General features: G+C 39.8%; 1 protein-coding gene across 1 annotated transcript; it reads right to left on the reverse strand.

The window, feature by feature from the left end:
* Positions 1–11,048: 11,048 nt before the first annotated feature.
* On the reverse strand, positions 11,049–22,154 carry LOC134445371 (uncharacterized). The gene is made up of 4 exons (XM_063194457.1): positions 21,827–22,154; positions 21,206–21,517; positions 12,869–12,958; positions 11,049–11,152 (listed from the first exon to the last, which is right to left on the reverse strand). Exons 1-4 carry the CDS (start codon positions 22,152–22,154, stop codon positions 11,049–11,051), a joined length of 834 nt encoding a protein of 277 aa, XP_063050527.1.
* Between the last annotated feature and the right edge of the window lie 1,591 nt (positions 22,155–23,745).

Genomic DNA, 23,745 nt, shown 5'->3' on the forward strand with positions numbered 1-23,745 from the left:
GTCCTTCTAGGAGTTTGTCAATACATACTTAGTTGTGAATGATTTTTGTGAGATTTGGACCATCTATGTGGGATTTATAATCAAAACACCTCTGGGGTCATTTATGACCCCGAGAGGATCCATGAGATACTCAACATTATAATGTCCATTGTTGTTGTAATTTTAAAACTCTGCTTTTTGTATCTTGTGTCTTGGGGCAGGCCATGGTCAGCAGACCTAAAATATTCATAATATAAACATTTGTAGTATTAAAATATAACATATTATATAAATAAATAGGGCACCCTTGCGATAGCCAACGAAGCATATTGTGAGGGCACCCAGGTAGCATTTCCTCTGTTATTGCTCCATATTTGTTGATATCATGGCACAGTGGTCCTAGACACATGATTAGAATATGAAATGGAAGTCATCCTGATGAACAAAGAGGGAGGAAACAAGTCATCAGTGTAGAAATCAATGGCGTTTTTAGAATTGTCCTTATTATATGACTATACAAAGGCTGAAGCATCAGTTGAATCATTTCTTTGCTCTAATACATATGGAAGACACCTTTTCACAGCTACAATGTCCAGAAAAAGTTTCAGAGAAATGTTTAGTGTGCACAAGGTTATATGATTGAGACATGGTTTTGTCTATGTAAATTACCATATTCTCTTATCTTGTGATTTCATGAACCCATAAATGTTGAGTACCTTAAAGTTTTATTGCAGGAATATCATCTATGGGCCTAATGGATAGAATTTAGCTTGGTTTCCCAAAGTTTCACTTTGAGCAATTTCCATAATTAGCATAAATATACTGTATTATTACGGTAAGACTACTACAAGTGAATAGGCTAAAAAATTAAAATGATAGCTATCACCATGAAACTTTCTCAGATGATTACTGATGATAAGAGAAGAAAAAAATGTATTGGATGTTTTTTGTATTTTGATGTTTACATATGCAAATGAGGGCATACATCATATTTAGCATATACGTATGTAAGTTTGACTAATTTTTAGCAAAACAATAAAATGTTCAAATTCACATTTTTTTGCTTTAGATGAGGGACAAGTATATACAAGATGTAAATAAATTTGAATGAACCCCAAAAAATAATTTATAGGGTGGTATTTCTATATAAACTCCTTGGGGTCATAAATGACCCCGCTCGGTCAGATTAGTCGCAAAAACAGGCCGGTCGCTTGAGGGTTAAATGGAGACAAATTCACATCAAAGGGGCCATTGTCACACGTTGCTAATGTATAACCTCTTGAATGATTCATGTAGTGATTTTAGGACACACGGTCAATATTCAAACATCACAATACCTCATAATTGCTCGGAACCTGTTTTCATTGATGCTGGTTGCTACTGTAAGGAAAAGGGTGCATATTTGTAATATGGAGCCTTTCTCAGCATTGCTACAGTGATTTTAAGACAATGGCTCAGGGTACATATGCCTTAATACCACAAAATTAATTACAAACTGCATAATTGATGCTGGTTGCTAAGGGAAATGCTTTACCTAGCAACCGTTGCTATGCAACATGGAATTTTGAGTGCCTCCACCCCTGATATTGATAAGCATGTCCTAATGAACACCTGTGCCAATTTTCATGCTTGTATCACCTTGTGAGCGATTTTTTTCACCCATTGCCTATACTATATCTCCTGTTGTGAAAGGAGTACAGATGTATTTCTGGTGTCTACTCATATGTTTTCATGGTCAGGGAATCCATTTATGCATTATATAATGAGATTTTTTGCACATTTGTTTGCAAAATACATTTTTGCACATTATTTTTTTCCAAAAAACGTATCAAAAATTCATAATGGCACCCAAACCTGTAGAACTGGTCTTATACTTTCCATAAAGTTGATGTGGCAATGACATAATGGTCCATGTTCATGGCATAGGGGATTCAGATGAATAGTGTGACTTTTTTCATGTTCATTGAGTTGTTCATTTCCAATACCTTTGCATTAGATTGGCGGAATAGCTGTGACTCTGACAGAATTGTTATTTTGTATATTTACCACACTAAAATCATATAAATATTGAAAAACACCAAGTCAACATATTTAAACATTAATTTTATGCACTGAAAAACTAATTTAGTTGACATTTGGTCTTTATCCTGCTATAAATCTCTTTGGATTGGTTTGGACCCGAACACCACAAATGCCACTCTTGATGATATTTTTTAATATTAGAGAAAAACTACTAAAATAAATTTGGGGATTGTTGTACTCTCATATCAGCTGTAATACATGGACAACATAGTCACTAATTGTATCACTTTGGGAGGCATTAATTGTGAATTTATGCAGATTTTGATAGTTTTGGTCATCAAAAACGATTTGCATAATGTAAGATAAAAGATCTTTAAAGTCAAAAAGATGAATACATCAAGTAATATTTCCATGGATATGAATACATACCAAGTTAGCCATGAGATGAAAAACAATATTTGATGATAACTAGTGTTTTTAGGTATTTTATAGCTGAGTTTTGTTATCACGGGTCAAAAATGACCCGAACACCACAGGTGTATGCAGCTTATGAACACAACACAAGGATTAATAATGAGAGCATATATCCTTCAATGTTATAAAATATATAAAAATGTCGAAGACAAAGTGTAGATGTAAATGTAAAAATGGCAAAGACAAAAAAAACAGCCTTTTCAAAACGAGATCAAAGCAAACGTAATTTGTGTGTGTGTGCGTGTGTGTGTGTGTGTGTGCGTGCGCATGTGCATGTTTGTGTGTGTGTAAGCAATGTTAAGCACAGATTAACCCTCTCGGCGCCACAGGTTTTTGCCCAAAACTGATGATTTTGACATGTTATATTCAAAAGGCTGTGGCTTAACATGGGTAATAGATAGAGCCTGACAATTAATGAGACAAATATTGAGGATGACCCAAAGTTTATTTTGGGAGTAAATTATCCCATCTAATTTGCATATTATGACGTCATATGGTGTCGGCCATTTTGAATTTATAATGAGTTATTGGACATTTTTGCATATTTTCAAAATATTTTTAATAATTTATCTAATTTAATTTATAAAACTTCCCCAGACACCTTCACTATTATGTTCTGTGAATACATTTTGGTCTAGAAAGCAATAAATTGTACACTAAAAGTGTAATTTGTAACTAATATAGTGCAACAATGTAGCATAGTGACAAACACAAGTGAATGGACGGTTGCCGTTTTGCCTGTAGGGACTGGTCTATGAAGGTGACAAGTTATTTTTTAGTGCATGGACACCCTTCACAGCAATGCCCAGCATACAGATTCTATCCACACTAGGGTATATTATGTGCATTTTGTCCATTTGTGTGTCTTTGAACCAAGTACAGCAGGCCTACAGTAGCCTACAGTAGGCCTGTCAGCGTACACCCTGAAGGACTCTGGGTATGGGCTACATGTCTAAAAACTTGTGCAAATATCTATTCAAACCCAGTGTTACATTTACTGATATACAAATAGGTGATATAAGGAAAGTGTGTGTGTGTGTGTGTGTGGGGGGGGGGTGGTAGGTTACCTAGCCTATCGCCCATGTCTTTCTGATGCACCAAACCCCAGCTGGTATCACACTTTTTTGTTGCAAATAGATTCAGTCAGGTCGCAATTGGACATAATTATTACTATTATTATATCATTAGAATAGCATTGCTATTTATTTAGACCTGCAGTCGGCAGGAACAGTGTCGAGTAGCGTGAACTATGCTTCCGTTTTGCACCGAGTAGAATGCGCACGAGACCTCTGTGTCTCGGGCGCATACTCCTCTCACTCCATCCCCCACTGTTGGCAGGAATATGCGCAGTTCTTTTGTCTTCATTTACTTTTATACTACTAGTATACACGCTCTTCTACAAACATCCTGACCACTGTCACCCTCCAGATGATGAATATTGACTCTGTAACAGGCAAATTACGACGCGTTGCATCATTCCCCTGTCGTTGCAATGAACGTCGCCAGCATAGCGACAGTATAGCCTACAAAGCAGCATGAAATTACCTCGCATCTCGATCGGAAAAAAACCTTCCCTTTCTCAATATACAAGTCTCCTGCAGAAACGAACACTTCTATTGTGTACTAACAAGTGAATGAATGAAGGGTTTTCTTGTTACAGTCCCCATGATCGACGAATAGGCTGTCGATAGTTTCCCTCAGGCAACAGTAACATGGGAAGTATAACGCGGCAGAAAATACACTCCTGTTTGCATATTACCTCATTTAGGGGCGAAATATATGATGAATACATATGTACAATCATGACAAGTTACCATTTGAGTGCATTTGGTCGTTTATTCAGTAGAATTATCCACGTAATGTCACTACAAGGCTGCTTCCGTCTTTCGCGTTGTTTCACAGGGGAGAAGTTACTTCCGCAATGTCCGAGGTTTGTAGTTTTGTATTTTTCTTAACCCTTATGTTGTTCGGGTCATTTTTGTCCCGTTTTCAAGTTTTAGTGTGAAAAAAACACACTTTCCTTTATTTTCTTGGAATAAGGCTTCATCTAATCCTCAGTCACAATCATTTCAACACAAAAAAAATATGTTTCATCATTTTAGTAAATTTTAAAGGTCCAAAAAAAAAAAAGTTACATCTGTGGTGTTCGGGGGTCAAAATTGACCCGGTATAAATTTATGGTTGTTTTATGCATTTCTGAAAAGCTGTTGGTTGCCCTTTGTCTTCAGTTTGGTGATTTATGGTGAGGAAAATGTATTTCTTGCCTGAACTTTTTTTTGCCAGCTTTTTGATATTACAAATCCAATATGGCCGCCGGACAGTCCCATACACTACAATATGTCATATCTCCTGTTGTGAAAGGAGTACAGATGTATTTCTGGTGTCTACTCATATGTTTTCATGGTCAGGGAATTCATTTCTGCATTATATAATGAGATTTTTTGCACATTATTTTTTCCAAAAAACGTATCAAAAATTCATAATGGCACCCAAACCTGTAGAACTGGTCTTATACTTTCCATAAAGTTGATGTGGCAATGACATAATGGTCCATGTTCATGGCATAGGGGATTCAGATGAATAGTGTGACTTTTTCATGTTCATTGAGGTGTTCATTTCCAATACCTTTGCATTAGATTGGCGGAATAGCTGTGACTCTGACATAATTGTTATTTTGTATATTTACCACACTAAAATCATATGAATATTGAAAAACACCAAGTCAACATATTTAAACATGAATTTTATGCACTGAAAAAATGATTTAGTTGACATTTGGTCTTTATCCTGCTATAAATCTCTTTGGGTTGGTTTGGACCTGAACACCACAAATGCCACTCTTGATGATATTTTTTAATATTAGAGAAAAACTAATAAATAAATTTGGGGATTCTTGTACTCTCATATCAGCTGTAATACATGGACAACATAATCACTAATTGTATCACTTTGGGAGGTATTAATAGTAAATTTATGCAGATTTTGATAGTTTTGGTCATCAAAAACGATTTGCATAATGTAAGATAAAAGATCTTTAAAGTCAAAAAGATGAATACATCAAGTAATATTTCCATGGATATGAATACATACCAAGTTAGCTATGAGATGAAAAACAATATTTGATGATAACTAGTGTATTTAGGTATTTTATAGCTGAGTTTTGTTATCACGGGTCAAAAATGACCCGAACACCACAGGTGTATGCAGCTTATGAACACAACACAAGGGTTAAACAAAATACCATATAAGGCGTCCCAATGTGTTTAGAACTGAAGTACTACATGTCTGCCACCCAATGGAGTGGAAGTTGAACTACATTTGATATCCTATTTGAAAAAAACGGCTGTTGTAATCAATACGGCATCTCGTCGACAAAAGTCGCCTGTGGCGCCCAGAGGGTTAAATGTAATTAACAGATAAGAGTGATGTTAATAATCACATGTGTCAGGTGTTTTCAACCAATAGCCCATGGTGGTCAATGGCAATATTGCTGATGAACTCTGAGTTGCTATGCAGTTTAACTACTACGAGTTTAAGTACACACACACTGTGGGCCACAGACTACTGCTCATTCTGAATGTTGGTCCCTGGGCCAGAATCAGTTGAAGGCTCCTGACATATGGTTATATTACTAAGATTATGATATTCATCAAAAGCATACAAACCCCCCATCGTCTTCTGTACGCGCGTGTGTGTATTGTGTGTATGCATGTGTGTGAAAGCTGAGATGGGCAACCTGGATTCAGTGAGGGATAATATTTGGCGAGAAGTTCCCATTTGTGGAATAGCGGATATGGAGCTATTCCACATCAGGCACCGCCTCGCCAAACGTTATCTCGCTAATTTGGCTACCTTGAGATGATTCGTAGTTCATTATAATATGAAGTTCATTATAACATATTTATTTAAGGAACATTTTAAGCAGTTGAGCATTAGAGTAACCTCCATGACTAAAACAGCTTGTTGACCTCCACACTTGATTTGACATTCTAGAACAATGAGAAATTGTGTTGCTAAGTGACATCAGCTGATTTGGAGCAAGAGGTGACTGGACTCCTTGCAGAGTGATATGAAACACAATAATCAGCGGCCAAAAGTCTGTTGCCACTGGCAGCAGTGTGATATCGAGTTCACAAGTCTTAGAGATATCGGACGTGTAAACATTGGGGGCGGGGGGGGAGGCATTCAAATGAACGTCACATTCTACAGAATGAAGCTGAGTCATGCAATAATTAGTTACAGTTTTTCTCGATTGGTTTGGCTAATTTCTTGAAACTGAGATGATATTCTTATAACAGTTGGGTCATCTTACACTCCTGCACAACAGTTCAGATAACTAGCAAAATGTCATATACCTCCCAAAACAGCTCATTCTTGCATCAGCACTAAGCCTTCTCCCACATAAATAGTCAGTGTCATCAAAATGGCATATATCCTTCTCAATTGCTTTGGCTCATTTGCATTAATTTAGTCCTTCTGTCAAAAGTAATCTGGATGGTTCAACATAACTACATGGATCCTCATCACTTGCTCATATCTCTCCAAAAACAGTTTACCCGTGTGTCAAAACTAAATTCCTTCCCAACATATATTATCAGTACCCCAAAAAATACATTGTCCCTTTGACATTGTGTAAACACTGCCAGTCAAAACGGTTAGATGTTTTGTCTACGTTCAGCTAACAGATTTTGACTATTTAAAAAAATGAAAAAGTGAGTGAAACCATTGAAGTTTGATAACACATACAATATACCAAGGAAATGTATCAGTAACTTTCTTTACTGTAAATTCACATACAGAAAGTAATGCCCATATATTACAAGTTTCTCATATGTTTGGCTCATTTCTCAAAACAGACATTGCTTTCTCAAAATAACATGGACAAATTCCAAAGCAACTAGCAATTGTTCAAAACAGAATGTCGTTTGAAAAAATGTCAAGAAATGAGCCAAATAACAGAGGAAACTGTAGTATACATGGTTGTAAAAATTATTTTCTACAAACTAGTAAAGTTAAAATATCATCTGGCCTGTTGAACACTGAAATTCTCCAAATATTATGTCCTTGACTATTTTGACAATTGTGTAGACTACTTTGCATATGATGAGTTACACAATGAAATCATGTTGACATGTTTTGGAGAGGGCAACCATTACACTGAGAATTGTCTAATTCATTGAGATAAGCAAGGTCAATTTATTTGGAAAATGTGCTAAATGTATGCTCATGTGTCAGCTGTAGGGTACTTGTACATAGCCATCTGCAGAGATGTACTAAACATTTGAGACATGTACAAAGCATTTGATATTTGATGAAAGCAATGAGAAATGCCATTCTGTTTTGGGAAATTGCAAGTTGGTTTGGGGATTTGTCCGTGTTATTTTGAGAATGTCTTCTCAGTTTTGAGAAATTAGCCAAACCAATCGAGAAAAACTGTAAAATCCAGTGCCCAATGTTCCAAATGACCATGTTTTAACTGTTCAATTCAACCATCTGAGCCATGCAATAATTATCCAATGCCAAATGTTGTAAAATCAGGTAATTTGGAATATGTGGCACCAGACTGTGAACTTGTGTATCCAGGCTGCTCATCACTGATTTAAAAACAAAATATTTACAATCAATTCACAACTAGTCACATAATAGCACAATAACATATTCATCAACGGAAGCGAATTACATGTAAAATGTTTTAAAAAAACAAATATTCATTTGTATCTTTTCAAATCAAGATCATCTAAACAAAACCTCTCTCTCTCTCTCTCTGCCTCCTATTAAAACCAAGAAGGACCTCAAAAAGTTTCTCTCCCTCCTCTTATCTCTCTTTCTTTATGTATGGGGTGACCCCTAAGGCTACGACTCTCACCACAGTCATCTACCTATACCATGTACAGTGCCCTCCATAATTATTGGCACCCCTGGTTGAGATGTGTTAAAAGCCTTAAAATAAATTCAGTGTTTATTGCAGAAGAATACTGTCACACTGAACATTTTAGGAAAATGTAGCCTTCAACTCAAATGAATTGTAGGAAAATAAAAAAATCCCTGACTAAAAAATAATTATTTTTCATTAAATCACCTGTTCCACAATTATTGGCACCCTTAACAATTCCCAGGAAATAAATATAATTGAAGCATTTCTGTCATTTCTACAGTAGTTTACAAAGTTTACCAGAGTATGTAGGAACATTTAATTAGTAATTCATCACTTCCTGTTTCCCTGGGGTATAAATATGACGTGACATCGAGGCCATTTCTCTTATCCACTCTTAAACATGGGAAAGACAAAGGAACACAGCATACAAGTGAGGCAGATGTGCGTCGACCTTCACAGGTCAGGCAGAGGCTACAAGAAGATTGCCACTCAACTGCAGCTGCCCATATCTACTGTGAGAGGAATAATTAAGAAGTTCAAAACAACTGGAACAGTGGTAAACAAGCCTGGACGAGGACCCAAGTTTATTTTGCCACCACGCACAGTGAGGAGGATGGTAAGAGAAATCAAAATATCTCCAAAGCTCACTGTTACAGAATTACAACAAATGGTAGCATCCTGGGGTCACAAAGTCTCCAAATCAACCATCAGGCGCTGTCTACACGCCAACAAGCTGTTTGGGAGGCATGCACGGAGAAAACCTTTCCTCACCCACAATCATAAACGCAAACGTCTGGAGTTCGCCAAGCGGTATTGGGGCTTCAACTGGGACCGTGTGCTCTGGTCAGATGAGACCAAGATTGAGCTTTTTGGCAACAAACACTCTAAGTGGGTCTGGCGTGCCACGAAAGATGCGCATGCTGAAAAGCACCTCATACCCACTGTGAAGTATGGGGGTGGGTCAGTGATGCTGTGGGGCTGTTTCGCTTCCAAAGGCCCTGGGAAGCTTGTTAGGGTGCATGGCATCATGAATGCTTTGAAATACCAGGACATTTTAAATCAAAATCTGTTGCCCTCTGCCCGAAAGCTGAAGATGGGTCGTCACTGGGTCTTTCAGCAAGACAATGACCCTAAACATATGGCCAAATCTACACAGAAATGGTTAACCAGACACAAAATCAAGCTCCTCCCATGGCCATCTCAGTCCCCAGACCTCAACCCCATTGAGAACCTGTGGGGTGAGCTGAAGAGGAGAGTACAGAGGAGAGGACCCAGGTCTCTGGGTGATTTAGAGAGATTCTGCAAAGAGGAATGGCTGAAGATCCCTCTTTCTGTCTTTTCCCATCTTCTGAAACATTATAGGAGAAGATTAGGTGCTGTTTTGTTGGCAAAAGGGGGTTGTACAAAATATTAACAACAGGGGTGCTAATAATTGTGACACACATTATTTGATGTCAAATAATTATTTCTTTATGTGGGATTTTTTCCCCAATGAATAAATGCACTTGTATTGAAGGTTGGATTTTTCTCTTTTTTTCCGTTAAGGTCCCATATTATTTAGAGAAAAATAATAATAATTGGAAGCTAAAAAACACATCTCAACCAGGGGTGCCAATAATAATGGAGGGCACTGTATCTCTAAGGCTACAACTCCCACCACAGTCATATACCTCTAGCATGTATCTCTAAGGCTATGGCAATACAGTCATATACCTCTAGCGTATATCTCTAAAGCTGTTATAGGCTTCAACACCTTGGTCATACAGAAAATAAGATCCTGAACTCTGCGGGAAGTCTTGGAAAAATAATATGTCAAATATACAGGTCAACTTTTTACCAGAGTTCATATCATGTCATCTGTAATGTATTGCCTATGTCATGTCAACTATAGTGTGTTTTCTATACCATGTCATGCTTCTATACCATGTCATGTTCTATACCATGTCATGCTTGTCTCAAAATCAACACAGTAATGAAAAAATGCAGTTGAAATAAACTCGCGGTGAGACTGTTTTTCATCCCGGAATGCCAGCAGTTGATACAAATCTGAAATCTGGTATGTAAAGCATTTTTCAAAAGAAAAGTGTTTCCCAGAACACTCGTTCGGACCGCGCTGTCAAAAGTTGCATGTGATGTTTTCTGACAGCGAACCGTGGAAGAGCCAGCGAGAGCCATCGCACTTACTAATGACTCGTATAAGCATCGACTGACTCGGGACCGTGATTTCAAATTTAAATCCTACCCTGAGCTCCTTTAAGGACAGACATTTCTTTTTGGTTACTAGATCTAAAACAATTGAATCTCTACTACTTAAATGACTTGTGTTAACTGTAATGTAAAAACAAAAAAAGGAACATGTGAAAACGTGTAGGCTATGACATGGTTTTTGCTCAGCTGAACCAGCGATGATGAGAATTCATATTATGATATTTATATTATAATATAATGATGCTTATTATATAATTACATATATGATTATTATATATACATAATTATATTGGTTAAAAGTTATGTGTGTGTGTGTGTGTGTGTGTGTGTGTGTGTGTGTGTGTGTGTGTGTGTGTGTTGTGTGTGTGTGTGTGTGTGTGTGTGTGTGTGTGTGTGTGTGTGTGTGTGTGTGTGTGTGTGTGTGTGTGTGTGTGTGTGTGTGTGTGTGTGTGTGTGTGTGTGTGTTTCTTTGTAATCATGCATGAGTGTGTCACAGTGTGTCCCAATCTGCCACATTGGTCTGCAGTGCAGCTGATGATGAAGAGTAGGTGGAGCTGCAACACTTCAGGCTTGTCAGCTTCAGCAGAGGGATCACTGTGAATCTAACACACACCAGGAAGACAACATATGAGTTTGTGTGTGTGTGTGTGTGTGTGTGTGTGTGTGTGTGTGTGTGTGTGTGTGTGTGTGTGTGTGTGTGTGTGTGTGTGTGTGTGTGGTGTTTGTGTGTGTGTGTGTGTGTGTGTGTGTGTGTGTGTGTGTGTGTGTGTGTGTTTGTGTGTGTGTGTGTGTGTGTGTGTGTGTGTGTGTGTGTGTGTGTGTGTGTGTGGTGTGTGTGTGTGTGTGTGTGTGTGTGTGTGTGTGTGTGTGTGTGTGTGTGTGTGTGTGTGTGTGTGTGTGTGTGTGTGAATTAGTTATAGTGTAACATTACATGTAAGGGATAATTGACGACACGGTGTGCGTATAACAGGAAAAATAATGCACACCAGGTGGTGATGCGGCCACGACGCGAAGCGGAGTGGCCGTTACACCTCGGTGTGCATTATTTTTCCTGTTATACGCACACCGTGAAGTCAATTATCCCGCTTATACCACGGTTGCCACACTGTCTGAAATTTATTTGAGGCATTATTTCGATGCTATAATGGCTAAAACAAAGGTTTTCTGTAGAACTAATTCCTTCCGCCACAAGAAGCTTCTTTTCATAACTTTCTGGCGAACTGCCGTTGCTAATTCTAAATTGAAGGTTGCTACGGCCAAGACACCGTTGATAGTTCTATCGCATTCGGTTGTCAAGTCAAGAGCCAGTCGTTAATTCTATCGCATTTGGTTGTCAAGTCAGTCGCCTCAATGTTCTACCCATTCGATATATGGGCGCGTCTGACTTGCCCACTAGACCATGCTACAGTTGGCATGATTTCTACACATGTACAGATCTCAATAGATTAAAAAAATACCCCGCGCATCTTGGCGACATTCTAACTGCCTCACCTCGCCATTAACTTCATCAAAACAGGCACCTCGCCAATGTGCTCTCCTCCCATAGGAAACTCCCCTTGATTTATTTTCCACTGCGTTCCCATAGTTAAGCCTATTGATCCGAAAATATCCCATACTTTTCACAAGTTACGCTACTCTCTCAACTGATAAACGCTACAACCGCAGGAAACATCTCCTCTCGTGGGGAAGAAACGCCCACGTGAAACGGGCGTCCCTTTGCGCAGGGAATCTCTCTCTCTCTCTCTCTCTCTCTCTCTCTCTCTCTCTCTCTCTCTCTCTCTCTCTCTCTCTCTCTCTCTCTCTCTCTCTCTCAAAGTTGACAGAGTGATGGTCAGTTGGGAGAAATAAACATGTTTCAAATTTGATTAGGCCTACTAAGATTTGCTCCAGATTCACTATACATTGCTGGTGTTTCCAGACGCGCGGTGCCACATGTGTCACTTCAGCGCGTAATGCTTGCAACTTTTTTGTGTGTAATTTATGAACGTGCGTGCCTTGGCGCATTGATACACTGGAGTTATGCGGTCAGAAAAGTGACCTAATAGTGGGACTACTTCAGGTGTGCATATATAGACAGTTAATCAATACCCAATTTAGCGCGTCACAATGGGAGATTCCAGACTGCCGTGGTATAAGTTGGGTGAAATGCTCTTTCAACTGTCTATGACATTGACATGGTGTGTAGCACAATGTGGTGATATGGTGTGCACATGCAAATCCATCTCATATAAGGTCTTATAAGGCTTATAAGTTCAAAAGTAAAATACATTTCAACTTTGACGATTGAGTGAATGCAATTTGTCTACTCACTCTGTCTCCGTCTCCTCCAGATTATTTCAAGTGCGATGGCACAGACAGTCAGAAACAAAACAATGGCCACTCTCACAACCATGTAGACATCTGAGAGGAGGGAAATAGACAGAGTCAAATTGGGTAGTAGCACTGCTTTAACTGTACAATTTGCTCACGAGAGACGACCAGGATTTCAAACACTTTTGGTTTTCTTGCGACCCTACGATTGCGCCATCATGATTTGAAATCTCATGTTGTTACCCCATGTACACTACATGAAACGAGACTCACGATTGACCTCTGATTGAGCAAGACATCGTCCCCACTCCCAAAAAGCTGTGCGAGTGACAAATCGTAGCAAAATCGTGCAAAAAGGTGCACAGCGTAAGCCCGGCTTTAGATGACTTGGCCAAACTACAAAATATTTCAAAACCAAATTTGGATATTTGTTTTCGGTGCTAATTCGCCCAATTAGTAAAGAAAAAAACACACCAGAGAAAAGCTTGGGTCTCAGCATCTTAACCTGCACGGACTGATCTTGTGACCGTGATGGACTAGACAGGCCGTGCCCTCCTATTGATGCAAAAGCTTCAGCGTTGCTACCAGTCAGGTCAAGAGTCAATGCAGTACTTTCTCAGTTCCCTCAACTCTGTTGGGAAGCAAACAATCATTAGCAAACCAAGGGAGGCCATTTGGGAAATGCCTGTATGGGTAATGTTAATTGTTATGCTCTTGGTCAGACCAAGTCTCGAAGAGATTTGAAACTCAATGATAATCAGGCTAATGATGAACCTATTTTACCCTACCCAGACTGTGGGGGATAAAAGTGCCTTTGATTTTGCATAATTCCTTAACGACTTAAGCTATGACTACGAAACTTGGTGACTTTTCCTAAAATTTAGTTGGCTACAGTTTAGTACCAAAAGATTAGGTTTGTCATTTTTGTCATTGCCATGGCAACGGTTTACTGACAGGTATATCTGACCAAAAATCACTGATCTAAGTGTCATTATTGTTACTTCCTTATCACATACTACTTTTTGTATAGTTATTCCATTACATTAACCCTCTATACCCCAATAGAATATTACAACAATGCCCCTGTTTCCTGAGAGTTCCGGGGGGAAAAGGGCAATTTCAGTGATGTTTTAAATAATGAATAATAACTTAAAAAGTACTGAAAAGTGACAATTGCAAGTTACATTCATATTAAAGGTTAGAAAACACTCTTTATGGTGATATATAATTCATTGACAACTAAGCTTTCAGAATTTCCATAGACTGCCATTCATGCGGATGAAATGGTAAAAAATGTGGTAAGTGACTTAATATCCTCCACTCCTTTCGACTTAAATAGAAATTTAGCCCCATTAAAAAGGTTGTAATTATACTGCATATGACTGTCAAATGTGTTTTAATTTGGCCAGGTTGTGAATTAGACTTAAACTATGACATTGAAAAAAACCCCTCACACATTTGAGAAGTGCGTCTATATTCATTTGAAAATAGTTCCCAAAAGGTAGCTGATATATGGAATGTCCTCAATTTCATTTAGGCCTATGACTTGTAGCACTCTAAAAGGACAAAAAGGAGTTATAAAACATTAGAAAACCATAATAATAATAATAATAATAATAATAATAATAGTCCTAATAATAATATAGGCCCTGTGATGTACTTAGGCCTAATATGTTCAAATAGGCCTGGTAAACAGAGTTAGTGAATAGGCTACATTAGCCAACACAAAAAATGAGTCTAGTATGATCTATCTATCTATCTATCTATCTATCTATCTATCTATCTATCTATCTATCTATCTATCTATCTATCTATCTATCTATCTATCTATCTATCTATCTATCTATCTATCTATCTATCTATCTATCTATCTATCTATCTATCTATCTATCTATCTATCTATCTAATCACAAAAGGTCAGAGGTCAAACAAATGGGAACACCCCCTGATGAAACAGATGACGTGCATTCATTCACGTTTTGTTTACATTTGTAGTTGGTGAGCTATGGATTAGCCAGGGATGATAACTGCACTGAGCTAGCTAATAACCCTTGCTTGGACTAAACACTGACTCTACACCAAAGTATTGTATGGATATAAGACAGGACAAGAAAGACTGACTGGTGTAAACTTCTCCAAACTATCTGCACGAAAGGTAAGACATCCTATTTCTGTATAGCGATTTGTTGAAGCTGGAAACGTCAGTGTCTGAGGTGTCAGTGGAAGTTAGCGCCAAACTAAGTTATCAACTTGACATCTGTGGCAAAGATTCACAGTGGTATTATTTTATTCTGAACGTGGCATGTATCACTCAAATCGCTGTCATCACAGCCCAACATGGGAAGATCATCTTCCAGCACTTGCGATGACTTGGTGCATGTCAAATGGAAATCCCTACTCTGCGCTGTTGACACCTTTCACTGTAGCTTGCGTCACGGTTTCGGAGCCTGTAATAATATTTTGAATCTTATGTGCAGCGTGGAAAAGGCAGCAATTATCTATAAAGTGGTTTGATGTTGTAGTGAATAGACTGACGTGAGTGTTGTTCAGCAGATGAGCAGAAACTTCTGCCGAAGTTGCGGTAGGCTACCTCAATGTAGTAGGCTACTTGTAGCTTGGCTACCGCGGTTACACATCATGAACACAAATATTTGCGCCGTGCGTTTCAAAGCTTGAACAGTCAATTTATTCGTAGGCTGGGCTATAGTTGTATGACGGATTTAAGTATCACAAGTCCAACTATTATACAACTGCCATGGCCAGATAGAGAGATAAACTGTGCTATTGAAATGCGACTGTATTCATATCAGCTGAACCAGCTGCCGAGCGCAGACTGGTAGGTTACATCTCGTGATAAAATGATTTCTAAAAGTAATCAAATACAGACAAATCGATAATGGGGAAAACACCAAATGGGGTCTGAGATGTTATTAGTTGTATTTAAGTTGTAGCGATTGTCTGATTGCTTGTGTTCATTGAAGGAAAACGCCATCGGTCCACATCTATTTTAAACTGAACAGCTGTTCGCAGCAATGCAGCGTCAACTGGCACATCTCGTAATAATTCAAAAATATCTAAAAATAATCAAATACAAACATATGCTTTTGTTCATGGAAAAGGACAGAAAAGGGTCTATATTTGTTGTATTTATTGTATTTTAGCTTTAGAAGTTGACGGACAGCTTGTATTTATCAATGATGTAACGCTATGGGGAATGACAGCACGGCCGTTCGTGGCCGCTATGGGGTAAAGAGGGTTAACACAAATTACCTACATAAGATACCTAATTTAATGTCAGCTTAATTTATTATCACTTGTGTATGCAAATGTTAATTTGAAGACGTCGCCACACACATCATCGCGGTGGGCTTTGTCTTTATCAATCATTTCACCTCAATTTCATTCATTCTGTTCATTTGTCATTGCTTAAGTGTGTCATGTATATCATGCCCTGCAAATTTGGTGATGATATATCCTGTTGTTGAGGACTTAATGATTGGTGCAATGTTATAAGACACTGAAACCACTTTACCATATCTATGACACTATTTTGTGACGTAATTTTTCCTATTTTTGTGTTATTTACGTTAGCATCAGAGAACTGTGTGAGCATTCAAGTGGTCTGAAGCATATCATCATTACAATTTAAGTGCATTACCTAATTTTGATGGACAATACATTATGGTGAGATTTTTGGCATTGAAATCAGATAATGACATGATGATGTCATAATACCACATAGTGACACCAGCATTATGTCATTCATACATTCCCATATGTTAATCATGTCCACCAAGTTTGGTGGTCATTGTCAAGGCCGTGTGGCCAAAGAGAGCTAGGGAACCCAGGAGCAGACAGGAGACAAAAATGTCAATCAAAAGTGTATTTATTTCAGGGCAAAGGTGCAGGCAGGGGTGAGGCAATTCAATGTCAAGGACAGGCATGGGTCGAGACACAGGCAGGTCACAGGCAACGGTACAAGGGGCGTAGGCAAAAACGTAGTCAAAAACCCTAGGAGTTCAGAGCACAGGTAGGCAAAAATATTTAGGCAAACACAAAAATCTTCAAAGCAGTGTAGGCACACGTGGCAAAAAGGTAGCGAAAAATGAGAAAAAGCACAGAAAAAGGAAAATGGCAAAAAATCCCAAAATGTCCAAAAACAGTCATACAGTATTCTGTTCATGAGTTATGGGGGGGGTGTCAAAAGGATATCTTTGAAGGATGATGGAAAATTCTGAAGCCTGTCGGTCATGTTGATGGATTATATTGAGTGTGATATTAATAATAAATCACAAGTTTCAGTAGACCCCTGTCCAGTAGAGCACGTGTGCATTTCAGCTAGGCATACTTAATGGCAGCTCAGACATGATACTTCTGGTTACTGTTATCCTTCTTCTTTCATCCTCTCCCCCTGCTTGTCAAGTCATGCGCAGCAGAGCTCATTCCTCTGTACTTAATCCAAATGATGAATTAGAAATAGCCTGCTTTTTGCCACCAATATGACAATTTGATTTATTTAAGGTTCAGAACTTTTTGTAGACCTAGGTCTACTACATTTACAGAGTATCTGATTTGATGGCAATGACAAAGTTGTCCTCATCGCCTTTCATTAAACCATTGTTCATATTTCTATAGCCTCACACGTCTCTTATTACCTCCTTGCTTGAAACAAAAAGTATGCGAATAGTAGAGGTGCTTAACTCGAATCTTTCGATTGATTGGATCATTCCAAGGAGGGTATCCGGGTTAGACGGATCATTCGGATCACTCGGATCACTTATTTAAAATAAATAAAAATAAATAATAATAATGCATTTTTTAAAACGTTTCTGCCGTTAAGTAGCTATGCGCCTCGCCTTTGTTGTCCCATTTATCAATTCACGTTGATAAATCAAAGAGTAAGACAGTTTGATCAACAAAACTCACTTTATGAATCGTCACAGTTCCTAAACTCATGCTGCGATCCGACCCACCTGGGTCTCCTCACTAAACATGCAACCACGACTCAAAGAGCCTTTGGCAGCAGTGAAACGGCATGTTCCTGATTTTGCAATAAATAATGTGTGTGTTTGTATTTAAGAAGACTAAAAGTCAAATATTTGGGAGCAGAAGTCTAGCTGAGCAGGGACAGTCAGGAGGCGAGCAGCAGATGACCACTCGCTTCCGCTGCCGAGTTGCCTTGCGACTCGCACACTCGTGGCAAAAACGAAACTTAAGCGTTGATCCGATCCGTAGGGGATTCGCTCCTATCAACAACTCAGTCAGGATTCGTCTCACCGAGTCGCCGCTGCTGACTCGGACGAGGGGAGTGACCGCAGCGGCTTTAAAGTCTGTACGCTGTAACGCAGTGAGTGATAGTAGAGTCACGTCTGTAGGCTATAAGAGTAGCCTACAGACTGAGATGTAAAAGCGTTGGCAGAGCACTGTTGAGGTCTACATTTCTAAATGTTAACAGAGTCAGAAGCACACACATTGGGAGTGGGGATCCGCGACTCAATTGGCCACAACAGGCAGGACGGATCAAACAGGCTCGATGAATGACGAGGCGGGAGTTGGTTCAGTTTTACTCAATGAGTGTTCGTGACTGAACAGCATACTAGAGAGATTAGAGAATGGCTGTTGTAGGCAACTAAAGAGGATATATTCTGGTTTCACAATTTCTCGCACTGTAACTGCCATTTTGTTGACATATTAATGAAATGCCGTCTGACCCGCCTTTGGTGGATCAATGCACGACAGCCATCCGGTCTGTCCGGATGAGGTCTTGATCCGGCTCTCCAACCGGATCGTACGGGTTTTATATCAGCTCTAGCGAATAGGATGTTTGCTAGCCAGAAACTTCAGTCAAAGGCATGATGGTCTACAACGGCTGATGGAAATGAATCAGTAAAAAACTGACAAACAGGAACCTAAATATTATCAGGCAACTTACAGCAAGACAAACTTTGCCAGAAATGGAAACCCTAATTAGGCTCAGTGGCTTGGCTCACCAATATTTTTCTTATTTTCATGACCTTTCCGTGCTCATAAAATGTAAGCTGATAAGGCTACATATAGAGCAGGGGTACTCAATTAGAAGTCCCTGAGGGCCAGTTTTTCAAAATTCCTCCCAATAAAGGGCCGGGCCGGGCCGACACGAGCACTGTGGGGTGAGGTGCCTGCCTTGCTTTCATTGCCACCCACCCTTCAGTATTTTGTAAATGACATAAGATTATCTGTTAGCCTATATTTTCAGACTACATTCATAAAGATTTATTTCTTAGCGAGAAAACCAATAAGCCTGAAGATAACACCTTTCAAACAAATGTTGCTTATTATGACTTTGTTTATGAAGCTCTCACATGCATAGGGCCTAAGAGAATCAGATGCAATAGTGGACCCAACAAAGAGGAGGACACATAGATAAGAGAACACCAGGTTTTGTCAACAAGAAAATGGCACATTTGATGCAATGTTGATTAAATGCAAAAGCCAATAATAAAGTGTCAAGTTGCTCATAACTTTGTTTGCAGTCTTATGAGGGTCTTAGCATTCCAAACAAACTATTTGGGGACTGTTTGAAAGTGTGAAACGTTTATTAAGCAATTTGTTTTTAATAGGCTACCAATAGTTAGCTGCCAGCAGAGCTCAAGCACAGTTTGCCTTCATTTGTGTTAGCAACTAGCTACAGCTACTGCCAAACCAATTCGAAGTCCTAGCACACTGTTTGCAATCAAATGTGGACCATTACTTTCAAAAACGAGGCATAGAGAACTTTGTGAATAATTTATTTACAGACTCTGATACAGTCCTTCCCTTGTAGTCTACCTCACAACCTCTAATGCCAGCGTCGTAGGTGCTTCTGTCCGGAGCCTGCAGCCAGTGGGTGCATTCCAATAAGCGACCTTGCGTCCTCCACTTGTGCTTGTGTCCTCGTACCAGGAAGTAATATGTCATGATGACATCACTGACAGCAGCATTATATCTCAATATCTCGCAGAAGCTCAATTGTAAAGTGATTTTCTCATTTGCATACTGGATGGTGAATGAAGAATAGTCCCCCAAAAATTGTTTTGGCTAGGCTGACAGCAGGGAAACTTTATTGTTTTCTCCACGGAGGTGGGGCCAGAAGGCGGGGCGAGGCCACAAGCACAAGTGGAGGACGCAAGGTAGCATATTGGAATGCACACAGTGACTGACAAAGAGAAAGAAACTTCCTGAGGGGGCGGGGCACGGCACGCTTCTTCATAGCGTCTGTGGAGCGATTTCAAAATAAGAGCCGACAGCGCGATCGGACCAAAAAAAATACAAATAATAATATATATATTTTTTGACATTTTTCAAAATTATTCGAGGGCCAAAAATAGATGCCCCTATTTGCCGCTATTTGAGTATGGGGGATATAGAGAGTCTCCCTTCAGTACAGTCCCTGGCATTGTTCAATGAAGTTTTCACGAAATCTGGTCGTCTTCCTCATGTAGGCTACAGTGCTAGTGCCACTTGGGCTAAATCTTTCAAGACACGTCTTTCCTTTCCATCGTGAAGCCCAACGCAAATCTTATTTAACATTGGCTTTGTACTACAATCGATACATTGATCAGAAATAGAGCAAAAAGAGTGGGTGAGATCTGCACGCGTCTTTAAAAAAAAAGTGCTTGTGGTGGTGAGTGACCAAAGCGCTGAACACTGAATCAGACGCATGACAGTGAGAAAGAGATCTGCATTTTTTTAACAATTATAGATAGAGAGGGGATGAGAGAGAAAGCAATAAGTGAAAAGCGGTGACACAGCAAAATGGACTCGATCCTCAAAGTTGGGGAATTAATGTCGAGTGAAAGGGCACGTATTCACAGCGGTTTACTCTCAGCTGGCAGCAAATTGCGCATGTGTTGTTCACAGTGCTAGGTCACAACCCCCTACATCAGGGGTCCCCAACCTTTCTAGGCCTGAGGGCTACCAGGGCTACTGAGGGCTACATTTCTTCAAAATCCTCTACTGATGTCTTGGCATCATTCTCAAATCACACTATTATTGAATGATAATTTGTTTATAGGTTGTAAAGAATACATAATCTCATATTTAAATCAAGAAAAGCATTAACTAAAATCTGGTAGTCGTCACTGCTTATTAACATCCTTGGTGGGCACCTCAGAAGCTCCTGGAGGGCTGTCTGGCGCCTGCGGGCACAACGTTGGTGACACCTGCCCTACATTGAGAAATGAAACGATGGATAAAACAGACTATGACAAAGTCTAACACAACCTCTGACGTTGATGTACTACACATTTTTGGATCAATATCGGATTCTTTGAATGTGTGTGTTTGTGTTGTGTGTGTGTGTTTATGTTTGTATTTCACCTGCTAGAAAGGATCCAAAGGTGTGGAGGGCAGAAGACACCTGCACTTGGCCTCCTGTAGTCACCTGGCACCTTCGCTGGCTGTAAGGGGCGGGACTTGTGAGGTTGACAGTCAGGGTGGTGCTGCAGGCAGATGTTTTCCTGGTCTGGTAATTGGTGGAGGTCCACAGGTTAGTTCCTGCCACCTCCACCCAGCTAAGGTTAAAATCCGGATGCAGAGTCAACAGGTCACAGTCAAAGCCAGTGTGAAGGACACAGGGCAGGGTCACATGATCTTCAGACTCCGCCTCATTCTCACTGGGGGAAGATGGAACTGCAAGACAGGTGACATCATCAGACTCCAAATCATGACATCATCAAACAGGTGATATCATCATGGAACAATCATTAACACTACATCACACACACAAAACACCCAATATCCATCGATAGACACACAGAAAAACACAAACACACACACACACACAGACACACACACACACACACACACACACACACACACACACACACACACACACACACACACACACACACACACACACACACATACACACACACACACACACACACACACACACACACACACACACACACAATTTCAAAGTTGTAACTGAACACTTACCATCAAGAAGAATAAAGAGAAACTCTTTACTCCGACCACTCAGGGGATTGTAACATCTGTAGTATCCAGCCTCCTCAGTGGTGATGTTGGTGATGTGGAGGGAACAGTCAGGGAGAAGACTGAGTCTTTCAGCTCGCTCAGGGGGCGCGTCTGGCCAGATCTTCCTGGTGGAAACTCTCCACTCATCTCTTTCAATTGTGAACTTGAAGCTCCAAACATCTGGATAGTCATGCCATTCCAAAGAGGAGCAGTTTGGACCCCCCACACCATCACCGGGCAGGGTGGCTGTCCCTCCTACACTGGAGTAAATGACACCTGTAGATGGCATAAACACACGCATACACAAAAACACGATAAACCAATGATTATTTGAACAGTGTGGATTTCATATAGCTACCAGAGTGAATCTCACAAGTTAACCCTCTGGGCGCCACAGGCGACTTTTGTCGACGAGATGCCGTATTGATTACAACGGCCGTTTTTTTCAAATAGGATATCAAATGTAGTTCAACTTCCACTCCATTGGGTGGCAGACATGTAGTACTTCAGTTCTAAACACATTGGGATGCCTTATATGGTATTTTGTTTAAGAAAACTACAAAACTACAAACCTCGGACATTGCGGAAGTAACTTCTCCCCTTTGAAACAACGCGAAAGACGGAAGCAGCCTTGTAGTGACATTACGTGGATAATTCTACTGAATAAACGACCAAATGCACTCAAATGGTAACTTGTCATGATTGTACATATGTATTCATCATATATTTCGCCCCTAAATGAGGTAATATGCAAACAGGAGTGTATTTTCTGCCGCGTTATACTTTCTCATGTTACTGTTGCCTGAGGGAAACTATCGACAGCCTATTCATCGATCATGGGGACTGTAACAAGAAAACCCTTCATTCTTTCACTTGTAAGTACACAATAGAAGTGTTCGTTTCTGCAGGAGACTTGTATATTGAGGAAGGGAAGGTTTTTTCCGATCGAGATGCGAGGTAATTTCATGCTGCTTTGTAGGCTATACTGTCGCTATGCTGGCGACGTTCATTGCAACGACAGGGGAATGATGCAACGCGTCGTAATTTGCCTGTTACAGAGTCAATATTCATCATCTGGAGGGTGACAGTGGTCAGGATGTTTGTAGAAGAGCTTGTATACTAAGTAGAAAAGTAAATGAAGACAAAAGAAGTGCGCATATTCCTGCCAACAGTGGGGGATGGAGTGAGAGGAGTAGCCTATGCGCCCGAGACACAGAGGTCTCGTGCGCATTCTACTCGGTGCAAAACGGAAGCATAGTTCACGCTACTCGACACTGTTCCTGCCGACTGCAGGTCTAAATAAATAGCAATGCTATTCTAATGATAATAATAGTAATAATTATGTCCAATTGCGACCTGACTGAGTCTATTTGCAACAAAAAAGTGTGATACCAGCTGGGGTTTGGTGCATCAGAAAGACATGGGCGATATAGGCTAGGTAACCAGCCCCCCCCCCACACACACACACACACACTTTCCTTATATCACCTATTTGTATATCAGTAAATGTAACACTGGGTTTGAATAGATATTTTCACAAGTTTTTAGACATGTAGCCCATACCCAGAGTCCTTCAGGGTGTACGCTGACTGACAGGCCTACTGTAGGCTACTGTAGGCCTGCTGTACTTGGTTCAAAGACACACAAATGGACAAAATGCACATAATACCCCTAGTGTGGATAGAATCTGTATGCTGGGCATTGCTGTGAAGGGTGTCCATGCACTAAAAAATAACTTGTCACCTTCATAGACCAGCCCCTACAGGCAAAACGGCAACCGTCCATTCACTTGTGTTTGTCACTATGCTACATTGTTGCACTATATTAGTTACAAATTACTCTTTTAGTGTACAATTTATTGCTTTCTAGACCAAAATGTA

Source organism: Engraulis encrasicolus, chromosome 1 (genome assembly GCF_034702125.1).
Source record: "Engraulis encrasicolus isolate BLACKSEA-1 chromosome 1, IST_EnEncr_1.0, whole genome shotgun sequence".
Taxonomy (NCBI): Eukaryota; Metazoa; Chordata; class Actinopteri; order Clupeiformes; family Engraulidae; genus Engraulis; species Engraulis encrasicolus.